The sequence below is a fragment of the Elephantulus edwardii genome, unplaced genomic scaffold (assembly GCF_000299155.1).
Source record: "Elephantulus edwardii isolate Elephantulus edwardi_28Jun2011 unplaced genomic scaffold, EleEdw1.0 scaffold00061, whole genome shotgun sequence".
Lineage (NCBI taxonomy): Eukaryota > Metazoa > Chordata > Mammalia > Macroscelidea > Macroscelididae > Elephantulus > Elephantulus edwardii.
In genome coordinates, this window is record NW_006399811.1 from 9008725 (window position 1) to 9022592 (window position 13868).

The window sequence follows — 13868 nt, forward strand, 5'->3', positions numbered from 1 at the left end:
ATATTGTGAACTAGTAACTATATTAAAAGTTATTCTTGCAATAACATAATAATAGCATATAATTCAGCCTGTTGAAAAGAAGTCAAGTAAGTTTTTACTACTTGATTATCTTTACCGTTAGTATGAACTGCATAACCCATCCTATTTATTTCTGTATAACAAGTATCTGCTTGCAAAAGTGAAGTTTTTACTTTAACTGGTAGTATCCAATTAGTCCATTTACCTGATTTCCTTTTTTATTACAAACACTGGAAAATTCCAAGAACTAGTGGCGTTAACATGACCTGCTAAATATTGTTCTTGAATTAATTGTTCCAAAACCTCTAATTTCTCTCTAGTTAGGGCCCACTGCTCCACCCAAATTGGTTTTTCTGTTAGCCAAGTTAAAGAGAGAGCATAATAAGGAGCAGTGGCCCTCATGATAAATTTGGATATCCTAATCCTTTTCTTGAAAGATTAAATTTAGGTTTTGAAAACTAACAATCCCTCTTTTTATTCAGCATCATATTTTTTTGCTGGAGTTGAAATAGTGGGAATTTGTAATGTTGTTCTCCACTTGTCAAAAAAAATATCTTCATTCCTTATTCCAGTGATAACCTCTTCCACCACAAAGTCCTTAAGGTTTGACTCTTTCTTCACATTCTCAGGCTCTCCTTTCTCTTTATGTCAGTCTCTTTTTCAAATGTCCTTATTTTCTACAACAGTAACATTTGGCTTGAGACAAATTTAAAGTTCTTTTTAAAGCGGCTGCTAATACATTGGCTTGATAATAACTAGTTCTTGTTTTTTCATTTTTATTAATTTTAATAAACATTTACAGAGATTTTGGATATCCATACATTGATTCCTGCACTTTTCTCCCTGTCCACCCCTTCCCACCGGTTCAATCCTCTCTTTGAAAAGAAAAAGAAAAAAAATTCTTTCATTGGTATACAATCCCCCCACACCCATATACCGAGTACACTTCTCTATGCAACCTTAATTCTGGACTCCTCTAGTAAAAACTAGTTCTAATGTCCATACAAGCACGAATATATTAATTTAAGGGAGTGTTCTGAACTTTTAATGGTCTGATGGCCTTTTGACATAACAAACGCTCATGAACCTCTGGTTGAGATACTGCTCTATTAATAGCATCCTTTAATCTAGATAGAAAATCAGTATATTTTTCATTTTCAGATTGTGTTGTTCTGATAAAGGATTGCTCTCCCTTTCCTGAAATTTTTAGTTTATCTCATGCTTGCATGCAGCAAAGTCTTACTCGTACAATCACAGCATCATGATATTGTAATGGCTCGCACTCCAAGCCATTGGTATTTCCCTAACAATTGATCCACAGTAACATTAAGAGGAGGATTTCTAGATTAAGTTAATCCTCTCCATATTTGTCGCTTCATCAACCCACCAAGTTCTAAACTGTAAATATGCCCCAGATTCTAAAATTGTCCTGACCATGGACTCCCAATCACAAGGAATTAATCTAAATTCTGTAGCTAATCCTTGTAATATGCCTCTTACTTAGGTAGAATGCATAACATAAGCAACTATGCTCGCTTTAATTCTTTAATAGTCTTATAAGGCAACGAATGATGTTGATACAATTGATACTTTTGGGGAAAATCTTGATCAGGAGGAATATCCTGAATTGGTACTGGAAATATAGAAGCCCCTTTTCCCTAATTAGATAAATCATCTTGTTTTGCCTGTTAACAAGGCCATAGACATAGCTCGTATTCTTAAATGTAGTTACTCCCAATGGACCATGATTCATATCATTAAATAATATAGAATCGGGAACATTTGCCCCTGATGGAGTTGTATTTTTATTTTGGTAATAGATTTCATTATGAAAACCCAACTTGTCTATTTTACTAGAAAGTCCTAAAAATAGTTAATTTCGCATAAGGACTGTCATCCTTAACACGTTGAAGCAAATGACGGCAGATGTGTTTCTAAGCACGGTAGTCAATTTTAAAAGTGGGCGGTAATGTTAATTATATTGCTTAATTCTTCTGGAGTTGGAGGTAGTGGACATTCATCTTCCTTTGTATCAAATTCACTATTACCTTCACCTGAAGAGGTTTTTTCTTCTAATTTTTCAGACATGTCCTCTTCAGATTTTAATGATTTTAAAGCTAATTAGATCAAACTGAATAGGGACTAAATTGAAACAAGAATCACATCTCCCTTTTTGTAAGCTCTTTCTAAAGGGAATAAAGGCTGTTTCTTGCCTTCAGGTTTAACCTGCTTTAATGCAATATCACTTAATTAAGATTCATGAAAGATTCAGCCATATTTCTTTGCAGTGTTTTTGGATTATGAGTACAATCCTGCACAGACATTTTTTATTACTTTTCAAAGCCCTTACTGGCCAAAAAATTAATAGGAGTCTGTTTTCTTTTTGATGTGCTTTTCGTAAAGCTCACATAACATTTTGCCAAGTTTTTTAATTTAACTGCGCTCTATCTACTGTTCTAAACCAGCAACTGTGTTTCTGCACAGACTGAAACAACTGCAAAAATAACCTTTCTCTTACTTTTACCCCTGAGCTCTTAAGTAATTCTTTAAGTAATGTGATATACTGGGCTTCAGAGGATGAACTGTTTGTTCCCCATGGCTCTTTTTTCACTTCTGCCTCCGAGGGGTTTTTTAAAAGCAATTTATTAAACTTCAGAGAATTCTCATTAAATCTTTTCTATCTCCACCCTTGAATTTATATAAAAAATTCAAGGGGTGAAAAAGGCCTCATGAAATCTTTTCTACTTGTACCCCTAAATTTCTAACAAAATTCAGATTTTGAGGATTTCTTCATGACTCTGCCTTTAATTTTCCTGAAAGTTTTACTTACCCTGAGAAAATTCCCTTTTGGTTTCCAGAGAGAGAGACAGAGAAAGACAGAGACTGACAGACACGCTACCACCTCATCCCTGTTCAGGTTCCAGAATGTTGTCGGGCACTGGTAAAGAATAAAGAACAAGATGGGCACCAAGAATGGAGGAGAAAACAGAGCATAAAGCAGGGGGCAAACAGCTGGAAGAACTGAAGCATTGAACCCCAGCTTCCCTGTGTCTTTACTGAAAATTGCCAGGGAGCAAATCACAAAGAGAATTCTATGCGAATGAAGCTAAGCTCTTTCTATGAAAAACCTTACGTTTGACTCAGAAGGGAGGGATTAGCAACTTCAATCCAAGAATTGTATAGACACCTAAGGTCTGCCTTAGTGCTTCAGGGGGAATTCCAGCCTGTATCTGTGCTTCCCTCATATTCTGATATAGCATTTGGTTTATCATTACTATTAGTTTGAAATTTGGCTTCCCACACCAGTACATCTAGTACTAGCCTCACAAATTAAGTTGAGAGGTGTTCCCTTCTGATAGATTTTTCTGGGAAAGCATATATAGAATTGGTATTCTTTCTTATATTTTATAATTGAAAGTTGAGATAATTGAATATACATACAGTTGTCTACTGAGTAAGGAGAGTTGAGCTGCCATTTCAAAGGCACACAGTTCAAATCCATCTACTCAGTGGGAGAAAGATGGGCAGTCTCCACCCTGTGATTTTTTTTTTTGTAAACAGTTTTTTATTGGGAAACATTTGTGTATGCCCTTCCCACCCCCAGGGAATGTCCATTCTAATCTTCCTGGGATGCTTTTTTGATTTTTTTCTTTTTCTTAGTGCTCTTGTTGATAGCCTCCTCAGGTCCACTGCTGACGGGCTCCTCCTTAGAAAGCTTCTTCTTTTTCTTTGGGACACTGTTTGCAACCTCTTCAGGATCTTCTGGTTCCTCTCTGGAGGAAGATTTCTTCCTCTTTGGGACTTTTGCATTTACAGTTGGCTCTTCAAAGGCACTGTTGACCAATTCCTTGGACAGAGATTTCTTTTCCTTGGGTTTAGGGAGAGCAGAGCTGGACTGATCTTCCATTCCATTCTCCTGTGGAGCCTCCTGGGGCTTTTTCTTTTTCTTATTTTTGGGTTTTTCTTCAGTTTTCTCACATTCCTGATCTTCAAGAGTGCCATTGTTTTCTGAAGCCGCGAGTGCAAGCGCAGCCAGTCGTTTCTTCTCCTTCGTCAAGCGCTTCTCCTTTTTCTCCAGCTTCTTGGTAATCTCAACAGCCGAAACTTCTTCTGCCTGAACCATGGGTTCTTTCATGACGTCTAAGTTTTTCCGTGGAATCTCTCCAGTCTCATAGAAAGAGAGTTGCTCCTCAACTTGCTAGCGAAGCTTTTCCCCAAATACACTCATAGGCACCTCGGAGAAGCAGTCAGTTCGTGAGGCAATGCCGCATTTGTTTGCCGGGTATGGGGAGATGCGGCCTTTGTTCTTAGCAGCTGCTTGGCCAATGAAGGTGGAGTGGAAAATGAGTCCATATTTGGGAGTGTTTCCTCTTGTCTTCAAAGCTCTGGAAGCTCGGTCCCTTTTTTCTGGGTCCTGGGAATCACTCAGACACCAGGATGGGCCATCACACCCAAAGCAGAGGCCTTATAGGTCAGGGGCCCTGGTCAGCCATCACTGTGACACCCTGTGATTTATAGCCTGTGAAAACCTGGTGAAGGATCACCTCTGAGTTGGTTTCAACTTGACAGCAACAAATTTGAATAATAAAGTAACAAAAAATAATACAAAGAGATGCTTAGAGCCTTTAAGTGGAACATTTTTCAAAATTACAATACAAGATCACAACAATATTGACATTGATATAACCCACAGATCTTAATCAGACTTTCATAATTTTACTTACATACTCAAAACTGCAGTCAAAATACTGAATAAATATCTTTCATGTTGGCCTTTATAACAGTAACTGTCTTCTTCTTCCTGTCACCTCCAATTTCATAACTCTTAAACCCTGGAGACAACTAATCTGTTCTAAAATTTCATCATCTCAAAAATGTTACATAAGTGGAGTCCTACGCCTTTTGAGATTAGATTTTTTCCCCCCTCCACTCAGTAATGTTCCCAGATATTCATGCAAGTTACTGCTTGGATCAAAATTTTATTCCTTCATGGCATGCTTGTACCACAGTTTGTCTACCCATTTATTCCATGAAAGAAATCCAGGCCATTACCAAGTGTTAAGCTTTTATGAATAAAATGTCTGTGATCTTTTGCATACTAAGTGTTGTATGACCTTAACTTTTCAGGCATAAATACTCAAGAGTGCAGTTATCATATGCTGGGTCATGTGATAATTGCATATTTTGTGGGATTTTTTGCATATTTAGTTTTAGATGAGAAATATCCAACTGTTTTCTAGTGTGCTTATACCCTTTTTCAAAGCCTTATTTGCCATCTGAATATCCTCACCACTTAAGTGTGTCTTCATGTGTTTTGCCAATTTTGTAACTGCATTGTTCGGTTTTTCATGGTTGTATTTTGAGAGTTCTTTGTATAGCTTGGGGAGCCCTCGTGGTGCAGTCTGCATTGCTAACCCAAAGGATACACCCCTCTCTTGATCTGATGGTTCAAAGCTACCAGCGACTCCTTAGAGTAAGAGGGCAATCTTCTCCTGTACAACTTACACAGCTTCCAAAAAGAGGAAGTTAAGTGTCAGTTTTTTACTTGATGGCAATGAGTTTATATAGTTTTATGAAGTCTGGGTCTTAGCACTTTTTTGGATATGTGGTTGGCAAGTATTTTCTCCCAATTGGTGTATTTAAACTGCTGTATTTACCTTGAAATCAAGAAAAAAAAAAATAAAGCTAAATTTTGAAATGTGTTTACAGAAACCATATTTTGTAGTCTTTTTGTCTTCTTATACATTCTAGGATGAGCTTCCCCCTGGAATGCCCTGCCTGGAGTTGGTGACAATAGGTGATGATATTTGGGATGAGAATTGCTTACCTCTGCAGGCTAAAATGGGGAAGAGAGGTATTGCTGCTTCTCATCCATTTACCTCAAGCTTTGGTGGAAAGAAACCATCATGTAAAGAAATACCACAGAAGGTCAGCTCTTAAGGGGAAAATAGAAAACAAACTATTGCTTAGAGAAGGGAATTTAAATTACCCAAAAGAAGCTGTACATCCTAGAATTCAAAGGCATTTATCAGACTAAAATTCAGACGAATACATGTTTTACTGTTGTTGTTTTCAAGGGATGATGATAATGGTAGCGATGGGGAGCCTGATGGAACCTGGAGGGAATAGGTCGTAGACTTACTGACCATGTGCCTATCTATGCTCGTGGTCATTAGGATTTTTGGTTTTTTATTGGTCTCTAGTCAGATCCTTGACTATTTCTTAATAACCTAAAGAACCATTTCCACTAATTTTAGCTTTTGTTGAATTAGCTTTTAACAAACCTTTTGGTCTCCACAGTGAGAATGTTTGTGGGAAAAGGGGTCTCAGTATACTCTAGGGACCTCCTGTGGCCTGGCCCACAGGGAGCTGCACTGCTAACCCCAAAATAGCACTTCTCTGGCACTTTTAATTCACTGCAGCTCCTCAGAAGAAAGATGGGCCATCTCCTCCTTGTGAGTTACAGCCTCGGGAAACCCACTCAATGGTCTGCTCTGGGTTGTTCCAATTCTCCGGCATTGAGTTTGAGTTTGAAATACACTTTTAAAATTAATTTTCCATTGGTTAATAACAAATAATTACCTACAGTTAAATTATTCTGTTAGTATCTATCCTTTAACTGCTAGATAATTATGAAAAATTATCTGGCCATTAGTCTGCATTAAAGAAAATACTACCAACAGAGTTGTATCTTTTTCGATATACAGAATATTCAAAGGAACCAATGTTTGGGCATGAACCAATAAAATAATGGAGGAAAGTCCCACAAATAGAGAAATTTTTCACCCCCTTATTTAATACTCATTCCCTCTTTTCCTTTGCTTTGCCTGCTTTTTTGTCCATTTGGGTTGTGTGTGGCACTATGTCTTGGTCTATTGTTGCATTTTCTTCCTCTATAGGATTGGTGTTTTTCTACACCCCAAGATATATGGGATGATTCATGGCAGCCTTCAGGCCCTGTGAATGGAATGAAAGTAGAAATTCAGAAACAAGGAGGACTGAATGCTCAGGAAAAAAATACTGAGACAACCAGGATTCAAAAGGTCAATGTTTAACTAATGTTCTTGAGACATAATTTGCATAGAGAAGTACTTTCATTTTTTAGGAAGTAAAATTCTTATTAGTGAGCCTTCTCTTGGAAGTTGATAGAACATATGTCCATAAAATATAAGATGGCTTTTTAAAAAAAAATTTTATTAATAGAGTTACTCACATCTTGACAAAATCTTGAGCCTCAAATTAAAAGTTGATTGAATCTCTGTAGTAGAATTGAGGAAACATCCTATCATACTGCTATAGAAAGTAAATAAATATCTCTCCTTGTTTAATATACATTTTCTCCTTGCCTTTACCCAAATTTACCTCCATTTGGGTCATGTCTTGGCCTATTGTTGCATCTATAATTTAGGTATAAATTTTAAACTTTATATGTGCTTTGTAATGTAGCTTTGACATTGCTTTGGCAGAAAGAGCAAAGCCTGGCACAAAGCATATCTGTTTTGCTGAAATATGAGTATCACAGAGACAAGAGGGCAAATTGTATAAATCATGACACATGGCTACTAGGCTTGTTTTCTTTTGTGTTACATTAAATAATGGGCTCAAATATAGGAGAAATGTTGAAAAAGCAAATTGATAAAATGAATTTTGAGTGATATATTCTACAAGGATATGGTTACTTGTTATAGCAGCAACAAGAAAGTCATGCTGTATTCTATATAACAGACTATTCGTTGGAGAAGGACATCATGCTTGGAAAGGTGGAGGGACAATGCAGGAGAAGACAACCCCAGATGAGATGGATGCATACAGTAACTGGGGCAGTGGGGGTCAGTGTGTCTAAGTCCGTGAGACTGGGTCAGGACAGGGAAGGCTTCAGAGCTGCTGTACACAGGGTCACTATGGGTTGCGGGAGACTCGAAGGCACATAACAACAACATTCAAGAAATGTAGGTCATTCAAGGGCACACATTTAGTTTTGGTACAAAGTAGACTTTTATGTTTTGCTTTTCATGCAGTTTCTCTTTTTTATCCCTTAATTTGTGTATAAGTTTACAGGGCATATTAGTTTTGGGTGTTTTTGCATTCCATAGCTTTATTGAAAATTATATCCATTAAAACATAGTGGCAGTTGGTTAGGTTGTTGTTGTGTTGTTATGTGCCGTCGAGTCGCCTGCGACTCAAAGCGACCCTATGTACAACAGCCCTAAACTCCGCTCTGTCCTGTGCCAATCGCACTGTCTCTGACACTCCCATCCCAATTATCCCAGTCACTGAATCAATCCACCTCATAGAGGGCCTTCCTCTCCTGCGCCGTCCCTCCACCCTCCCAAGCATGATGTCCCTCTCCAAGGACCGGTCTCTCCTCACAACATGTCCAAAGTAAGTTAGACAGAGCCTCAGAATCCTTGCCTCCAAGGAGCCACCCGGTTTAACCCTTTCCAGGACAAATCTCTTTGTTTTCCTAGCAGTCCATGGTATTCTCAATACTCCTCTCCAGCACCACAGCTCAAAGGCATCAATTCTCCTTCTATCCTCCTTGGTCATTGTCCAACTCTCTGATGCATAACAGGTGATTGCGAAGACCATGGCCTGTATCAGACACACCTTAGTCTCCAAAGAGATACCATTGCTCTTCAGCACTTTGGAGAGGTCCCTAACAGCAGACTTTCCCATGGCAGTGCGCCTTTTAATTTCCTGGCTGCTGGTGCCAAGACTGTTGACTATGGAGCCAAGCAAACTAAAGCTGTGTACAATCTCAACCTCTTCACCATCCATCCTGATGCTGCCAATTGGTCCAGTGGTGAGAATCTTTGTCTTCTTGACATTGAGCCTCAATCCATATTGTAGGCTGCAGTCCTTGACACTCTGCAGCAGGCACTTCAGGTCCTCCTCAGTTTCAGCAAGCAGGGTTGTATCAGATTGTGGCTAGATCTTCCACCAATCTTGAACCCACATTTCTCCTCATAGAGCCCAGCCTCCCGGATAATCTGTTCTGCATATAGGTTGAAAAGGTATGGAGATAGGATGCATCCCTGGCGTACGCCCTTCCCTCTGCAAAATAGAAATTAACACTACAAAATATTGAAATGTATTAGTTGCTTGTAAAAACTGCAAAGTTACCCACAAAAGAGAGTTAACAAAAATTAAATAGAAGATATACTGTGATTCTTTGGCTTATTTTTCAGTGTGTACTTTAAGCATTAATATTCTTAACTTAGTACCAAAAGTAAATATTGATTGGTTACAACTATTCTTGATAGTCTCAGGCTACACAATGCACTGAGTAACTGTTTACAATGCTTTCACTTTGTAGATTGCTTTATAATCATTGGCTTACATGGAAAATCTAAACACTACCTCAGTTACCTTATAATTATTAAGGCAGTTGTGCAGTGGTTCATCAGCAGATCTACAGAAGAGAATTGTGACTATCTGCTCTCGTATGACGCAGTTCTACTCCATCGTGCAGGGTCTCTACGAATTGGAATCATCTTGACAGCAATGGGTTTTGGTTTACTTAAGACTTTATTTTGGCATGGAAAGGGCATTTAATGAATATATATTCAATTCCTTTCAAATGGTATTCTGAATTAGAGGAAATGGCAGCTTTATAAAAACAGTCGTTAGTGAGAACTTCTGCAGTGTTAAATCATGCCTGAACTTGCTTGAATGGAGTAACGCAAATTTTCAGAATGGTCATTTATGCTGAGTTACTAATACAGGAGAAACTAAGTATCTCAATAGAACTAGAGGTCAAGGCAGTAGATTTGTATTTTTTAAAAAATTCCTTTATCATGGATGTGACTGTTTTCTAGAAAGCATCATGATAGATGGAGAAACGATTGAAGTTGTGAACAATTTCATTTTATTTGGACCCACAATCAACACCCACCAATGTGGTCAAGAAATCAGGAGACATGTTGCATCGGGGAAATCTGCTATAAAGGAACTCTCCAAAATGCTAAAGAAGCAAGGGTGTCGGCTTAAAGACTAACGTTCATCTGAAATTTTAACATTGAGTAAGAAGACCCAAGAAGAAGGATACCTTTGAATTGTGATGTTAGCAAAGAGTACTGAATATATCACGGATTGCCAAAAGAACAAACCAGTCTGTCTGGGAAGAAATGCAATTACTGTGCTCCTTACAGGCAAGGAATGTGAAACTTGGCCTCACTTAGAGTGGACATATTTTCTGAAATAACTAATCCTTAGAGACTAACCTGTCTTGCTGCGAAGTGTAGAAGGCCAGCAAAAGAAAGGAATACCCTCAATGAGATAAATTGACATACTGACTATAGCAATGGACTTGAACCTGAGGGAGATCGCGATGGTGATGTGCAGGGTGGGGCAGGGCTCAGATCTGTTTTTCATAGGGCTGCTATGCGTCACAGTTGATTTGATGGCACCACACAACAACATCCCCCATAGAGGTGCCACATATATTATTTACATCGTTAGCATGCCATCCATTTTTCTGTGTAGGCTGCTGTCACATCATACTTGCATAGTTCTAGTCCAGTGATTTGGTGGGAATTAAAATGATAAAATGTTATTTGGTGCCATCAAGTTGAATATGACTCATGGGGACCCTGTCTGTGGGCACTTAGCTGTTTTGCACCAACCTCACAACTTGTGTAATGCTCAAGCTCATTGCTGCAGTTATTGTGTCAATCCATCTAATTGAAGGTCTTCCTTTTTTTCTCTGACATTCTACAATTGCCAAGATGATGTCTTTTTCCAAGGACCGGTACCTCTCTACAATATGCCTAAACTATGTGAGAAGAAGTCTCACTCTCTTCACTTCCAGGATAATTCTTCTTTGAAGACAGATACGTTTGTCCTTTTGATGGTCCGTGTATGTTCAATACTCATTGCCAACACATTTTAAGGCGTCGATTCTTCTTTGGCCTAACTTCTTCATTGTCCAGCTTGCAGATGCGTAGGAAACAATTGTAAATACTACAGCTTGCATCAGGCACACTTGAGTCTTTACACTGACTTACCTGTTCATTAGCACTTTAAAGTCCTTGACAGTAGATTTGTCCAAAGAATGTTACATCAGAATTTGAGGAAGACGCATGAAAAATCCTACATTATACAGATGACGCAACTTTGCTTGCAGAAAGAGAAGACTAGAAGCACTTACTGAAGATGATAAAAAACTACAACCTTCAATATGGTCTACTTCTCAACATCAAGAAAACAGAAATCCTCACTGCCTGAGCAATAGACAACATCATAGTAGATGGACAAAAGATTGAAGTTGTTAATGATTTTCTTTTCCTTGGATCCACATTCAACCTCATGGTAGCAGCATCAAAAGACAGGTTGCAAAAGACTGGACAATTCAACTCATTGTTATCAAGTCAGACCTAACTCATAGCTGATCCTCCATTGGGTTTATGAAGCTATCCATTACACAGGAGGAGACTGTTTATTGTTCTCACCCATGCATCTTGACAGGAGCAGATTACCCCAAATTTCTCCCTCTGAGTGGACGGTAGATTTTAATTGATGACATTTTGATTAGCAGTGTCACATGTTAACCACATCACCACCAAGGATATCATAAGGCAGTTACTTTTTTTTTTTTAATAGTTAGGTTGTGTTCCTGAATTTCTTTTTAGAGTGCTTTCCCTCCTCACACCCCTTCACAATTAATGGTGATTATTAGGGAAGGCAAAAGACTATAATTCAGGTTGGTAGTAGTATACAATCACTAAGTTAGACTCACTTCCAAAATGTGCCTGCAATTACTTCAGCCTCACAGCTTTAGGCCAGTGTTACAAAGATTTTAACCCTGCCATTTAGAGGGTCTCCCCCCTAGGCTTCAAGTAAATCTGGGCTAAGGATCCTACCTCTGCTTCTGCAGGGTAGCAGTCTCACAGTCAGCTCTGCGTCCTGTCAGGTCCCTGGTTCTCAGCTCAGGCTGCTGGGGCTGCTGCTTCTGTAGGCCCTGGTCTAAGTGATGCAGCAATCTTTGGCTCCAAAGGACTCACACTTTGCATTCTCTGCTGCTTTGCTGGTGGTGGGAGTCTCAGTTTCTATGGTTGAATCTGCTCAATAGCAAGATTAGCCAGTCTCATTGTGAATAGACCAAGACACCCCATTCACATTACCCTGGCTATCCACGTGGCATTAAGGACAGAAGCAAGCACAAATAGAGTACAGTAAACGGAGAGATCACCAAGGTAGACAAGCTGAAAGAAACAACAGTTTTCACCCAGATTAGAGAAAGCTTTCATCTCATGTATCTGAATTTCACCTAGGACCCTGAATTTGTACTTTAAACTTCTTAAAGGCTGAAAAATAAATTTCTGCTTGTTAAAGCCACCCACTTGTGGTTTGTTAGAGCAGCATTAAGAAACTACAAAAATTCATAGAGGCTTTTTTCTCCCTCTAAAACCTGGTTCTTAATACTCTATGTTGCCTCTTCTGAGGAGCTTTCTTTTCATAATTAGTGTTCTAGAATTTTTTTGTATTGGATAATGCAGTTGAATGCTTTCTTTTCATGTCTGGCTGCATTTTGCCATTTTCTTTATTAAGGACTATGGGTTCCTTAAGGACAGCTCACCTCTTTTATTTGTTAATTTTTTTTTATTTTAATTGTGATTTTAATGAAAGTTTACAGAAAAGTTGGATTTTCATTCATTCATTCATTATTTCCTTCCTCCCCCCTCCCTTTCCCCTCCTCCAGTACTCTTTCCTTTTTAAAAAGTATTCATTATTGGAAGGTGGTCTTGGGGAGCACATGCCTTTCTGGGAGGTGATGTGATGGAGTTCAGAATCTACACACTGACTTTCATTCACATTTCAGCCCTTCCATTTACTGTAGATTTTACATACCCATGCTGTAGAGAGCCTGGTGCTAAGCAGTTATAATAATTAAGAACAAACAACAGCTTAGTAGAATGGTTTTTCTCACTTGTACATGAAGAAACACAAGCAACCTAGCAGTATGCCTCACAATGAGGGAATATTATGTCTCTCATTTCTTATCATTCATTCTTTGTGCTTTGGATAGCAGCACTCTGGGCCATGGTTACTCAGTTTATAGTCAATAAATGTTTCCTGAATTGTCATTAAGTAGAGAAACATGGGTTTTGTTGTTTCTCTCTTGCGTGTATCTAGGTGGTTAAGAGTTTGCTTGTGATAAAGTATCTGTCTTTTATATAGAAGGAAACAGAGGACTTAACTTTATAATACTAACAGCTGTTTTCCATGCTTTTGCCTCCTTTCCTCCCATTCTGCAACAATCAAAGGATTCTTCGGATTCATCCACACTGCACCAGTCATTAGAAGATTTCTACATCTCTCTGATCCACTCCCAGCAATCAACAGAGGGGAGCCACTTTGGACCTAACAGCATTCCTTCTCAGCCAAAGCAAATTCAGCTGTCCACAACCACGTCCAGTTCAGCTCCTGCTGTGGTAGATTCTACAGAAAAGCACTCAGGCTCAGGTAGGTGTAGGTGTACATGTGCACACTCAAAGTTGACAAATCCAGCATGCCACCATGTTGCTGAAAACCTTCATTTAAATGTCATCTGTAGTGATGTCAGCTCTTTTATTCCTATTAATGGTAATTTGTGTCGTTGTCTTTTTCCCCACTCAACTTGTTGTTGTGTGCTATCAAGTCATAACTGACTCATAGGGAGATTTTTTTAAATTATTTATTTTTCTTTTCAATGAACATCTACAGAGATTTTGGAATTCCGTTCATTCATTGTTGCACCCTTCTCCCTGCCCCCCCACCCCCGTTTGCTCCTCTCCTTGAAAAGCAAAAGAAAAACTCCCTCATTGGTACACAATCGCCCCCGCACATCCCCCAACCACACCCCCAACCCC

General features: G+C 38.8%; 1 protein-coding gene and 1 pseudogene across 1 annotated transcript in view; one reads left to right on the forward strand and one right to left on the reverse strand.

The window, feature by feature from the left end:
• TDRD5 (tudor domain containing 5) overlaps nt 1–13868 on the forward strand; it is a 90390-nt gene that overhangs the window by 62718 nt on the left and 13804 nt on the right. Inside the window, exons 14-16 of the mRNA XM_006887771.1 lie at nt 5770–5946; nt 6918–7067; nt 13284–13482. Of these exons, the coding sequence (XP_006887833.1) occupies nt 5770–5946; nt 6918–7067; nt 13284–13482 (526 nt within the window). The remainder of the gene's footprint in view (nt 1–5769; nt 5947–6917; nt 7068–13283; nt 13483–13868) is intronic.
• LOC102846247 lies at nt 3635–4153 on the reverse strand (annotated as a pseudogene).